Source organism: Sminthopsis crassicaudata, chromosome 2 (assembly GCF_048593235.1).
Source record: "Sminthopsis crassicaudata isolate SCR6 chromosome 2, ASM4859323v1, whole genome shotgun sequence".
Taxonomy (NCBI): Eukaryota; Metazoa; Chordata; class Mammalia; order Dasyuromorphia; family Dasyuridae; genus Sminthopsis; species Sminthopsis crassicaudata.
The window spans coordinates 280,465,214-280,479,568 of record NC_133618.1 but is presented as its reverse complement, the minus strand read 5'-3'; the positions used below and the strand labels follow the sequence as shown (position 1 = coordinate 280,479,568).

Here is a 14,355-nt window from a genome sequence, read left to right as displayed (position 1 = left end):
ACACATACACACACATATATACATATATATATATGAAGTTTTTAAAAAGATAATTGTTCATATCCTTTGACCATTTATCAATTGGAGAATGGTTTGATTTCTTATAAATTAGGGTCAGTTCTCTATATATTTTGGAAATGAGGCCTTTATCAGAACCTTTAACTGTAAAAATATTTTCCCAATTTGTTACTTCCCTTCTAATCTTGTTTGCATTAGTTTTGTTTGTGCAGAAACTTTTTAGTTTGATGTAATCAAAATCTTCTATTTTGTGATCAATAATGATCTCTAGTTCTCCTCTGGTCAAATCTTATTTTTCAAAGTCACATTTTCTGTATAGCTCTAATCTTTACATCAGGATTGCATGAAATTTCCCTGTTTCATTGAATGTCCTTTTTTTTTCTTTGAAAGATTTTACTCCATTTATCTGGTTGTAGTCCTAGCTCCTTTGTCTTCCAGAATGTCATATTGCAAGCCCTCCAGTACAAGACAACTTTTAGAAGGTTGGTAGGAAACATTTGTTACACCAGAAGGAGAGAGGAGCATAGTCCAATGTAGGCTATGCGCTTGTAGACTGTACCCTAGCAAACCAGGAGGAGGCCTCAAGGCAACTGAAATAATGGTAGCTGTGGTGTTTTCCAGACTTCTCAGTTTAAATACAGTAACAGAATCATACTGCTAATATAGAAGCTGCAAAAATCTTGTGTAATCCTAACTGTGGTTCCACAGTATTTGAATTGTTTCTTTTTGGCAACTTACAGTATTTTTTCCTTGATCTGGAAAATCTAGAATTTACTTATAACATTCCTGAGAGTTTTCATTTTGAGATTTCTTTTAGGAGGTAATCTGGTACATTCTTTTAATTTCTATTTTGCCCTGTAACTCTAGAATATCTGGAAAGGAGAAGATCTTGAAAGATGATGTCTAGGTATTCTCTTTCTCTTTATTAAATGGCTTTCAAATAGTCCAATAATTCTTAAATTAACTTCACCAGATCAGATTCAGTTCACCTGTTTTTCCAGTGAGATATTTCATATTTTCTTCTATTTTTCGTCCTTTTGATTTTGTTTTATTGTTTCTTAATTTCTCATAAAGTCATTAGCTTCCACTAGCCCAAGTCTTACTTTTAAGGAATTATTTTCTTCAATGATTTTTTATATATATTTTCCCATTTGGCTAATTCTACTTTTCAAGGCATTTTCCATTGGATTTTTGTACTTCTTTAACTATTTGATTTTTTTTTTAAGGTATTACTTTCTTCAGTCTTTTCATGTTACTTTCTTTATTATTTTACTCATGATATTCTTATTTCACTCTCATTTCTCATGATATTCTTATTTCACTCTCATTTCTCTTCCCAGTTTTTCCTCTACCTCTCGAACTTGATTTTTAAAATCCTTTTTGAATTCTTCCATGACCTGAGATCCCTTCATATTTTTCTAGAAGGCTTTTGATGCAGAAATTTTTATTTTTATTTTGTTGTCTTCTGACAGCAGTGTGTGTTTTGAGCATCCTTATCACCACAGCAGCTTTCTGGTCAGAATTTTTTTCTGTTTGCTCATTTTCCAAACCACTTCTTGACTTTTAACTCTGTTAAATGGGGCTCTGCTTCCTAAATAAAGGGGGCACTTCAGTTTTTTTGTGTAGCTGTTTCAGAGCTAATTCTGGTATGATCTAGGAAGAGATATGTTTACTATTCTCCTGTACTGTGCACTAGTTTGTGAGTAACCACAATTATTCTTTTCAACACTGAAACTATGACCCGAGACCCTGCTTCTCAGTGGCTGCAAACTCTGCCATGCTCATGCTCCTTCTGGCTCTAAGATCCAGAACAGTAACCAAGTATAAGCTATGCAACAGAGTCTTCTGGTGCAGGACCCCTATAAATCTCTTCTGATCCATTATTGTATTCCCTTATTATTTGTGGACTGAGAGGTCTGGAAACCAACACTACTGCCACTGATTCCCATCACCCTAGGTCGTACACTCCTATTTAGTTGGGGCCCAGTCTGTTGGCATGGCCACACTGGAATGCGCTCCTCTCCTACACTGGTTAAACAGACATTTCCTGCTGGGCTTCTATATTGTCAGTCTGGAAAATTATTTCACACTGTCTTTTTGTGGGTTCTGCTGCTCTATAATTTGTTTAGTTATTATTTAAAGGTATTTAAATGGGTTTGGGGAAGAGCACAAGTGAGCTTCTGCCTTTATTTTGCTTCTTATTCTTGGCTGTTTCTGAATCCCTAACATTTTTATAGTAGATTTTTATGGTATTTCTATTACATTTATATACCACAATTTGTTCAGCTGTCTACCTATCAAGAGATGTTTCCTCTCAAAAGATTTTCTACAAATATTTTTATATACATGGGATTATTTCTCAATTTTAATCAACAGGAGTATATACCCAGGAGTGATGTGTCTGGACAAAAAGAATATCCAGTGTAATTGCTCTTCTCATAAAAAACTGTCCAGTTTATTTACTTTTCTCATATGATTTGGCATTTTTTTCCCAATGGAGGGACTGAATTCACAACTCCACCAGTAGTGTATTAGTGTATCTGTCTTTGCGTATCTCCTGGCATTAGTGAAATGTCCATTTGTTTAATTTACATTTCTCTTTTATAAAATACAGAGATAAACATATTTAAATTCCTTAGGGACCTTACATGATTTAAACTCTGTTAAAAACTTATGGGCTACAAAGGGCTATCAGATTGTGCATAGCCTTTAATCTAGCATGTCTCTCGTGGGTCTTTATCCTAAAGAGATGATAAAAAATGAAAAAGGACTCACATGTGCAAAAATGTTTATAGCCACTTTTTTTGTAGTGGTAAGAAACTGGAAACTGAGTGGATATGGTATATGAATGAAATGGAATATTATTGTTCTGTAAGAAATGATTAGCAGGATAATGTCAGAAAGGGCTGGAGACACTTTTATGAAGTGATGGTAAGTGAACTGAATAGAAATAAGAGAATGTTGTACACAGCAACAACAAGATTATGTGATGATCAATTCTAATAGACTTGGCTCTTTTCAATAATGAGGTGATTCAGGCCAATTCCAATAGACTTGTAATAGAGAAAGAACTGTAGGAACTAAATGTGGAATCACAATGTAGTGATTTCACCATTTTTGTTATTTGCTTGCTTCTTTTTTTTTCTTTTTTTTTTCCCTTTTTGATCTGATTTTTCTTTTGCAGCATAATTGTGGAAATATTTAACATAAATTTGTTTATTTGCTGTCGAAGGGAGGAAGAAAAATTTGGAATACAAAGTTTTGCAAGGGTGAATGTTGAAGAGTATCTTTGCATATAATTTGAAAATACAAAGCTATTTTAAAAACTTGTGGGCCATTATCAAAGCTAGAGATTGATTTTAGACTTCATCAGAGAATGTATTTCTAATATTTAATGTGATAAAATTGTGGTGTCATGTTGAGAATTAAATAATATGTCAAAATTGTATTGGTTCAGTGCCAAATTGTGCAAAATAAGAAATCAGAACATAGTGAATGCTAAAAGGTGTTTTTTTTTTTAAGGTCTTAAAATTTGTAGCATTTATTGTGTAAATCAGTAAGTGCAATTATTTTGCTCTATCCCAAGTAATTTGTACATACTTATAGAAATAAACAATCTTAAAACTCTTACACAAGCCATTCTTTTCCTTTTTGTTACTTTATAGACCATCTTTGCAATGCAGTTGGAAAACATGCTCTATAATATTCAAGTTGTATGTGAATGTGAAGTTAAATCTCCTAACAAATAATAGGATAATTTGCATTGACTTAATCACAAGCTGTTTTATTATTTGGTTTCAGAGATGTGCCAATTGTTGATATAAGAATTTTACAGAATGTAACTAATAGAGTTTTATTGAATTCCTAAAGTATAATTTTTAAAAAATTAATTTCCACTATTTTTAAAAAGAATTTTCTATTATAGGTATTACATATTTTATATCTTTTACTTCCACTAGATGGGGTAGATGTTCTGCCTACAAACCAGTAGTTTCACACTGTACATTTCTAAGCTGATTTTGTTTTGAAAATTTGTTTAATATATCCAGGCTATGCATATTATGATTGACTTAGAAAAGGATATTTTAAATTTTAAGATGTTAAGAAATAACAGCATTATCAGATAGAAACAGTGATGAACTTGAAATCTAGGTTTTATCAGTGAGTTAAGTTCTTTTCCTAGTTCTGTAGAGTATCCTTTTAAAAATAATTTGGTCTTGCTTTCTCTCACTTGATCAGATGAGTTCTAAACTAAGCTGTTCAGACAAGTGTGTCCTCTAATAGTACCAAGATTCTGATATTTATTCTTTTATTGTGTTTGGGTAGAAATGTAAATAAGTAGAGCTAAATGTCAAGAAAGTTTATATCTTCCAAACAGTTGCAAAAATTTTTGGGACCCAAATCTGACTTCCATAAATTTCTGTTATAAGAAATAGTTTCAAATTGTGTATCTAAAATTTTTTTTATAATATTTATAATTCTTCTTTCGGTAGTTTAGTTTTCTAATAACACTTGTGACATTTATATGAGACCTTGTGTTTTGTTAAAAGGTTTAAAAATGCAAATGTACTTTAAGACATGGGAGTTTATGTATGTTATGTATTATATGTAGGTGTGTGTATATATATACATATACAATTAATATCCATTCATACGTACATATATAGTTTGAATTTTCTAAAATTTCATATTGATTAAGGAAAAAACCTCAAGGGTATAATATCCACCTAGCTTGTATAATAGTACACAATGATAAGAGAAAACCCCTATAGTTGGATCTTCCAGCGGCCCACACTCCTTTGGGACTTCCTTGCAATTAAATTAATAGCATTCACTGTAGTGAATTTGTTAGGCAAAAATGCAGATGCAGTGAGAATGTCTGCTGTGCGGATGGAGTCTCTCCCATCAAATCATCTGTTTTTTAATCTGTGCCTTTTTCACTTTTCCTTGTAAGTCTTTGAAGTAAGGAGCATAATTTAATCTGGTATACCCAAAGTATACATTTGGCTTGCGAAAAGGAAATCTTATTTCCTGATTTTACCCTACACATAGTATTTTAATATTTTCACCAAATCTTACTGTTCTTCACAAGCTAAAAGATTTTACTCTTCTGCTTATAGTATATTCATGTGAAGGTCAATGACAGATGTGTTTTCTGGCTGACTTATTACATTCCAGATGGATTCTCTTATCACTTTGAATTCTGCATAAGTAACTTACATTCAACAAAGTGGCAGCCATTCTTTCTTCAAAATCAGTACCAAAGACAGCTAAAAGGACCTCTATATCACTACAAAGGCAGAATGGAACAGAAGCATTCATGAGCTGAGTTTTGAAAGAGACTAGGGATACTATGAGGTGCCATGAGGTAGGAGCGCCTTCCAGACATGGGGACAGCCTTGCAAAGTCACACAGACAGGGGTGGGAGGTGTAGGGACAAAAGGGAGAGGGGTGTCTATGGAATGTTGTATAAGGAAAATAAGCTATTTACTGTAGTCTACAGAGTATGTAAAATGAGAGAACAAATTCTTCTACAAAAGCAGGTTGGAGCCACACTGAAGGGCTTTAAATACCAAATAGATTGTATTTGATCCTAGAGGTAAGAGGGAGCCACCAGTTTCCTGTAAGGACTCTACTGGGGCTTGAGTACATACATATTTTGAAAACCTTATCTTTTAGCATAAAAAGAATGTATGAGAGTTATATAAATTATACTTTTACATCTTGCCTTTAGAATTCTAAAACTGGGGGAATGAATGTGTGGGTCAGATGAGTAAAATTTCAACTTAACTATCAATCTTTTTGTCATCTATATAGCTAATAATATGGTTACTACAAATAATGAACTGATCTAAAAAAGTTACTTCTGTTCAAAATTTTTTCTAGTAGTTAAAAGAGATTTGTAAAGTAAATATTTTTATATTTCATGTGATTGATTGTCAGTTAATACATCATGTTGTCTCAAGGAAAAGTTTTTGTTTAAATGATCTTTTAGGTTGGTACAGAGATAGTGATATGTTCAAGCATTAATCAGCTTTTTCATCTGCATTTGCGATTACTGCCACTGAAATATTATGAATCTTTTCTGCTGAAACTTTACTTTTTTTTGTCTTGTCACAAGGATTTTATATATATATATGTGTGTGTGTGTGTGTGTGTGTGTGTGTGTGTGTGTGTGTGTGTGTGTGTGTGTGTGTGTGTATAATTTTTTTTTTCAGAGAAATGTGAGGTAGACTAAAGTTAACCCAATTTACTTTTTAAAATTCTTACTCTGTCATTCCCTTGTTCAATCAACTCTAATGGTTCCCTCTTGTTTCCAGGATCAACTATGAAATCTTTAGGTTTTTGAAGTACTATATTAACTTATACTATGACTATTTTCCAGTCCTCCTTTACTGAACTATATGCCCCACTCCTATCACACATACACACATGCATATTTTCATCAGTCCAGCAACATTAGCCTCTTTGCTTTTCCTCTCACATTACACTCTCCTTTTCATATTCCAAGTGTTTCATTAGTTCTCCTGAAACTCTTCCTTTGTGCCTCCTCTCCCTTCAGATTGATCTATCTTGTTTTCTATTATGTGTATTTTCCCCTTTTTTCCTCCCTGAGAGATATTTATTATAACTAAGAATTTTTTTCAAAAAAAGAGAAAAAGAAAAATCGGTAAAATCAATATAAAAAAAGAACCCAATCATATCACCAAATAGGAATAGTTTTGGTTCTATGCCTTTAGTTTCCTTCTCTTGTTTTCTGGTTCCTAGAGCTATATAAAAAATAGTGGAGGCAGGGCTTCTTTGCTTTACTCCTAAATATAATTTGGGTGGAGGGAGGAAATAAAAAGAATTATCAGAACCTGCTATGTACCAGAATATGCTGCCAAAAGCAAGAACACAGATGAGGTAAAGGATTAACTTTAAAAATATAAAATAGCCAAGCTTAACACCAAAAAGCTTAGAAAATACAGTTTCAGAAAAGGAGAACCAGATGCAAAGGAATTACAAAAGAAAAAAGCAAGGGTCTTTCCCCCTAATTCTATTTAAAGAACACTTAATATAACTTTTAACCTATTGAGAAATTTTCAGAAATCTAAAGTTTCAGTATTGGGGAGAATCTTACAGGCATCCAGGAAGGATCTGGTCTTGAAGACTTGAAAGAATTACTTTATTTAAAATGATGTCTCCAGTAAGAAGTAAAACTCTTTAAGAAATAATGCTTCAATATAATAAAGATGACAATACTCCCCAAACTAATCTATTTAGTGCTATACCAATCAGACTCCCAAGAAACTATTTTAATGACCTAGAAAAAATAACAACAAAATTCATATGGAAGAATAAAAGGTCAAGAATTGCAAGGGAACTAATGAAAAAAAAGTCAGAGGAAGGTGGTCTAAGTGTACCTGATCTAAAGCTATATTATATAGCAGCAGTCACCAAAACCATTTGGTACTGGCTAAGAAATAGAACGGTTGATCAGTGGAACAGATTAGATACAAAGGACAAAAAAGGGTACATCTATAGCAATCTAATCTTTGACAAACCCAAAGATACCAACATTAGGGACAAAAATTCATTATTCGGAAGAAACTGTTGGGAAAACTGGAAATTGGTATGGCAGAAATTAGATATGGACCCACACTTAACACCATATACCAAGATAAGATCAAAATGGGTCCATGATTTAGGCATAAAGAATGAGATTATAAATACATTAGAGGAACAGAGAATAGTCTACCTCTCAGACCTGTGGAGGAGGAAGGAATTTATGACCAGAGGAGAATTAGAGATCATTATTGATCACAAAATAGAAGATTTTGATTACATCAAACTAAAAAGTTTCTGTACAAACAATACTAATGCAAACAAGATTAGAAGGGAAGTAACAAATTGGGAAAATATTTTTAAAAGGAAAGGTTCTGACAAAGGTCTCATTTCCAAAATATATAGAGAACTGACCCTGATTTATAGGAAACCAAACCATTCTCCAATTGATAAATGGTCAAGGGATATGAACAGACAATTCTCAGATGATGAAATTGAAATTATTTCCACTTATATGAAAGAGTGTTCCAAATCACTACTGATCAGAGAAATGCAAATTAAGACAACTCTGAGATACCACTATATACCTGTCAGATTGGCTAAAATGACAGGAACTAATAATGATGAATGTTGGAGGGGATGTGGGAAAACTGGGACACTGATACATTGTTGGTGGAGTGGTGAAAGAATCCAGCCATTCTGGAGAGCAATTTGGAACTATGCCCAAAAGGTTGTCAAACTGTGCATATCCTTTGACCCAGCATTGCTGTTATTGGGATTATATCCCAAAGAAATACTAAAGAGTGGAAAGGGACCTGTATGTGCCAAAATGTTTGTAGCAGCTCTTTTTGTTGTAGCTAGAAACTGGAAGTTGAATGGATGTCCATCAATTGGAGAATGGTTGGGTAAATTGTGGTATATGAAGGTTATGGAATATTATTGCTCTGTAAGAAATGACCAGTAGGAGGAATACAGAGAGGCTTGGAGAGACTTAAATCAACTGTTTCTGAGTGAAATGAGCAGAACCAGAAGATCACTATACACTTCAACAACAATACTGTATGGGGATGTATTCTGATGGAAGTGAAAATCTTCAACATAAAGAAGATCCAACTCACTTCCAGTTGATCAATGATGGACAGAAATAACTATACCCAGAGAAGGAACACTGGGAAGCGAATGTAAATTGTTAGCACTACTGTCTATCTACCCAGGTTACTTATACCTTCGGAAGCTAATAATTAATGTGCAACAATAAAATGGTATTTACACACATATATTGTATCTAGGTTATATTGTAACACATGTAAAATGTATGGGATTACCTGCCATCGGGGGGAGGGAGTGTAGGGAGGGAGGGGATAATTTGGAAAAATGAATTAAAAAAAAAATTAAATTAAAAAAAAAAGAAATAATGCTTCATTTGTTGAGGAGTATTAATGTGAAATACATAATTAGGAAATAGTTGGTTATTTACAACATTTTCATTATTAAAACAAGGACTATGATGTTTTAGTATAGACAGGTTAGGGCATATTGTTTCACAAAATCAAGGAGTGTAAATAGAAAATTCTGTACAAAGATGGAGGAAGGGAGAGAGAAGGTATCAGTGGATTTCATTCTTATCTGAACAGGTGAAAGATAGGAAGACTATACACATACACATATATAATCCCTAAGGTCTATAGTTCTATTTTCAAGAAGAATTAAGATTATGTTAGAGAAGACTAAAAATAAATGATAGATTCTTAATAGTGCCTTTCAAAAGACTGATTTAGAAGGTATGTCAAAAAATTCTTTCCAAATAGAAATTATACCAAAAGGATTCAAGTTAGATGTGAAAAAAAATACTTATATAAAATTCCCATGTTTTTTGAAATAGTTGAAAGGGTTGGAGATTTAGAATGCCTTTCACTGAAAACTGATAAGGGCAGATTTGGCAGCATTTCTGAAGGAAAAGGTAGTCTTAATATAGTAGAAAGATAGTCTAACAATACCAGACAGCCTGGCTTAGACATAGTTTTGTGATCATTTCACTTAATCTCTTGAGTCTCAGTTTTCTTAATCTGTAAAATGGGGATAGTAATACTGTCATTACCTACCTCAAAGTGCTGTTAAGAGGAACACACTTCATAAAGTATTTATTAATGATATTTATATCAGTATTGTCAAACTCAAATAGAAACACTATTCTTTACATAAGGATGCCCATGAGCTACATATTGACTTAAACAACTGCATATTAACATTCTTATTTTGTAATATTTTATTTTTTAAAATTGCCTAATTACATCTTAATTTTGCTCAAACATTGTTTGATACCTCTAGTCTAAATGATCTCCAGTTTCATCTTTTAATTCATCTTGACGAGTATTAAGAACTGTTCATTCAGCTTTGTTATGTGTTCATCACACAAAAATGGAAATGTTTGTGCCCAGGCCCTACAATTTAAGGATTTTTTATTTCCCTTCCAACTGCTTGTTTCTCTAATTATATTCCTTTTTATGATTAGAATTTTATTAATTGAATGAAAGTTTGTTCATTAAAAGCATGTTTTCCATCTGTTTTCAGTAAGTATACTTAAAGCCATTGAAAGTACATTTCTAAACATTTTCTTCTAATGACAGAAATAATAATATTAGGAAGCATTTATGTGGCATTTTCAAGATCTTTCATTTTGTCCTTAAAACTACCCTAGGAGATTGGTGATAAATCTCAGAAAAAAATTTAATCCATAGTATATCTTCTTGGAGGGGATTTTAATAAGTTATATTCTTTCTCTTTTCTGAATTGAGTAATCTTGGGAGTTTGGCAAATGATAAATAATAATAATAACAAAAAATTGAAAAAAGCTGAAACTATCCAGCCTTTTTAGCTCTTCTTAATGTAATTTGTTTGTACCTAGTGAACTGCCAACCTTTATTTTGTGGCGCCAGTGCTTTGGTGCACTGATGCCCACAGTCTACTACAAGCCTGGAAAATTTGATTCATAATATGAAAGGATTTTAGGTATTTCATCCTGTTAAAAAACATTTCTGTTAGCGTATAAAGTGTGTGAAGTTTCTGTTTTCCAATATTTGGGATGATGTACAAAATGTTCCCAATTCTATAATTTCAATATTACCTTTTCTGCCTTAATATGCAAATGACAGGTAACAATTCACTCTTTATTTTGTATCTTAGGTATCCAACATGTTTTGTCCTTTTAAAAATAATTTTTCTTAAAGGCTTGTATTTACTATATAGTTTGGAAGTTTTCTTGTAATGTAAATCAGAAAAGGTATACCCTTGATTTTTTTTTTAAAGGATTTATTTGGAATGAGCCATGTCACTATATTTTTTATTTTTACATTTGAAATAGCATTTATTTTTATCATAAACTTGGTATTTTATTATAAACTACTTAATTGAATTTTTAGAAGTTTCAGTTTGTTTTATCCAAATAGTAATCTTATTAAAGGATGCAACCTCTTATATTTGGAACATGAGATAGTTGAGGGGAAGAGGGAGGGGAAATTATAAGTTTAGTTTTGCTAACCTATAATGGAAAGATAGCACTTTCTTCATTGAGAAATGTAGATAAAAGAAATTATTCTGAAAGGTTTGTACCATTCTGTCAACACGATGGCAGGGATAGAGAGTAGACAGAAAGTGTTAAAGGGGTGTCTCTGAATATTCCTTTTCAGACATACTTAAAAATTGTGCCTTGGTCAATATCTATTTGGAGTATTATGCCCTGATCTGAGGACCATGGTTAGGAAGGACTTTTGTAAGCTTCAGCATGTTCAGAAAGAAGGGCAACCAGGATGGTAATGGGCCTTAAGTCCATTCATATGGAGGCCTGTTAATTGGGAATATTTAGCATGAAGAATAAAAGACTTAAGGGAGGGGTAGCGTTCCCTTTCAGTATTTGAAACATGTAAAAGGAATTGGACTTGCTCTTTGGGGGCCTAGAGTATTGAATTAAGAGCAATAGCTAGAAGTTTCAGAGAAGCTTATTTTGGCTTAATAGTAAGGGAAAAAAATTCCTAATTATTAGAGAAGCATTCTAAAGTGGAATATGGTTAAGGTGGTTGTTAGATTAGATATCTTTAAGCAAAGGCTGCTTTACAACTTACTGTGATGTATTTTTTCAGTAGAAAATAAATTAGATAGCTGCTGTCATAATCTAAAACTGTGACATTTATACAAATCTTTGGCATGTGGACACCCTCTAGTGAAAGTGAATGCATGCTCCTTAAGTAGAGACTGTTTTTCTATTTGTATCTCTTTCTTGTAATACAGTACCTTGAACATTACAAGCACTCAGTATCAATGAATTGAACAATAATGAAAAATATATTCCATTCTTTGTAATATTAGTCGTAAAGATCTATTCTATTTCTGCCTCAGGTTATTCTTTCCATTTTAGGCATATTTTCTCAACCAACCCAGCTTTAAAAAAAAAAAAAAAAGTAATAATAATTTAGAACCCTTTACAATAAAGAATCTCATTAATTTGAATGGCAAATATCACTTATAAGGCCTACTCTTTTCCCTGCTAACAAGAATTAAATCCTTTCTTCACTGGAATTGATGAGAACAGGAAAAAACTTTCTAAAACTTTTGATTTTTAGGAATGACTATACATAAAGGCAGACATAATAATCAAGAGATTATGAGCATTCTTCAAGGACACTCTGAGAAAAGCACAAAACAAGAAAATCTGATAATTGGGATCTCTTCAAGAAAGCATATTGCAAAAATGTTACATAATTACACAATAATAAAAAGTATGATGTGTGACATCATGCTTATGGAATATGATCTGGGTATATCAGCATAATTTGGATGTGCTTTCCCATTACCCTTTTCCTATTTTTGCTGAGACTTTTGTATCCATTTATTATGCATTGCATCTGTTGATAATGCAACATAATAATTGCTCATATTAATTAATTCTGAATAATCAAGAAAAAACTTACCAGATTTATTATCATTAAGAGAAATAGGAAATAATGTGTTAAGAACACAGATCAAATAGGATTTGAAAAAAAAAGTTGAGCATTCTGCAGGTTAAACTATAACCAAGTATAGACCAATACCTTCAACCATGCTAGATAATCGAGAATATTACTGTATTATGTGGAAAATGATAACATATTTTATGATTTGCATGCTCAGATAACAGTTTTTTAAATCAAGATTTCAATTTTCCAGGATTTTCACCTAAATCGAGTTAATCTGGAAGAATCTTCAGCGGTAGAAAATTCTCCAGCTGGTGCTAGACCAAAGAGAAAAAACAAGAAGTCATATGATTTAACTGCAGTTGATAAGTTTTGGCAAAAACATAAAGGCAGGTAAGTAAGACAAATAATCAGATAACAAAGGTGATAGATGCTTTGATGAGTCATCCCTTAAAATATTATGAAAAGATCCTGGTGTTACAAAGTTAAAAGGGTAATAAGATTTTTTTTTCTTTATAGTTACATTTTTCTTTGTTTCTGATTTCTAGTCTTTTGATCTCATTTCTGTAAAATCATTATCATCACATTAAATATAGATGTGTTTACCATCTTTTTCTAAAATCCTTTAAATTTGGAAACTAACCCCTTCAAAAATATTTGTTGAAAAATGATGCTTTTCCAGTGCCATCTTTTTCTCACCTATAGATTTATATCTGAATTGAACTTTGCACATCTACCTTCCTCATTTTATAAATGAAAAACCTGTAATCCAGAGCAATTAAATAAATGACTAACCCAAAATCACACTGATAAGTATTAGAAGTGAGATTTTATACCAAAACTTGTCAGTTCCCCCCTCCTTTTTCTCCCCCCACTAATTGCAGCAGTTCTTCAAACTGTCAGGCTATCAAACCACTTAAAAAGTGGTGAGAAGAGTAAATAAGAGAGAGCTTGAAACTTGATAGTAATGGGGGGGGTAGCATATATGTATATTAGGTTAAGAGTACACCTTGAAATTCAGGCTGGAAATTGAAGATACATATATTTAGAACTGAAAGCAATTTTAAGCATCATCTAGTTGGACCTAATCACCTTATTTAACAAATTAAGGAGATTAACTCCTAAAGTCATTCAGATTATAAATAACAAAACTGGGGTTTGAACCTTGATGTTATTCAAATTCAGTTCTATTTCCATTCCATTATGTAGTAACTATAACATAAAGTATCCTCTTCAATAATTACTTCTGGCAAAACTGTTTTATGATTTTTTTTTAAGGAACAAAAAAAATTATTCTTTTAGTGGAAAAAAAAGATCTTTTTTTTTTTCACTTTGGAAACTTTGCTGTTTAATAGTAATATCAGAAACATATTTTGCTTTGGGATGTAGGATTTCTTACCAATTATAAAGTTATGTCTTACATAGCATTTGATTTTCCTATTTTTGTGCCTCTGATTTGATTTACATTTATGTGAGAGGAGAAGCACAGTTTTCTGTACTACCTTTCCCTCTTGAATATTTTCTCTGTTCTTATATAATATGGTAGAATGAAACATATTATATTTTCTAAATGTGTTATTATACATAAATTTTCCCCAACTTCTAATTTCAATTAGAATGATGTTAAATCTGTGATGTGCTTGAATGGTTAAGTTCTTTATCAGTTTCATTTTAAAAATCAAATTATTTCAAAATATTTTAATACATTTTCTTCCCTATAAACAAGAAAGATATAGCTTGTAATTTAAGAGAATCAAATTTTACTAGGGAAGTAATTTACATAATTTTACATTTCATAGTTCAGATGAATTTTGATAGTGTTGTGCTACAGTCCCCATATGTA

At 32.0% G+C, this 14,355-nt stretch overlaps 1 protein-coding gene across 4 annotated transcripts in view; it reads left to right on the top strand.

Moving 5' to 3' along the window:
* Positions 1–14,355, top strand: part of SCFD1 (sec1 family domain containing 1) — a 117,582-nt gene that overhangs the window by 44,942 nt on the left and 58,285 nt on the right. For all 4 annotated transcript variants that reach the window (XM_074289583.1, XM_074289585.1, XM_074289586.1 and 1 more), the window contains one exon: positions 12,766–12,905. In XM_074289583.1, the coding sequence (XP_074145684.1) occupies positions 12,766–12,905 (140 nt within the window). The remainder of the gene's footprint in view (positions 1–12,765; positions 12,906–14,355) is intronic.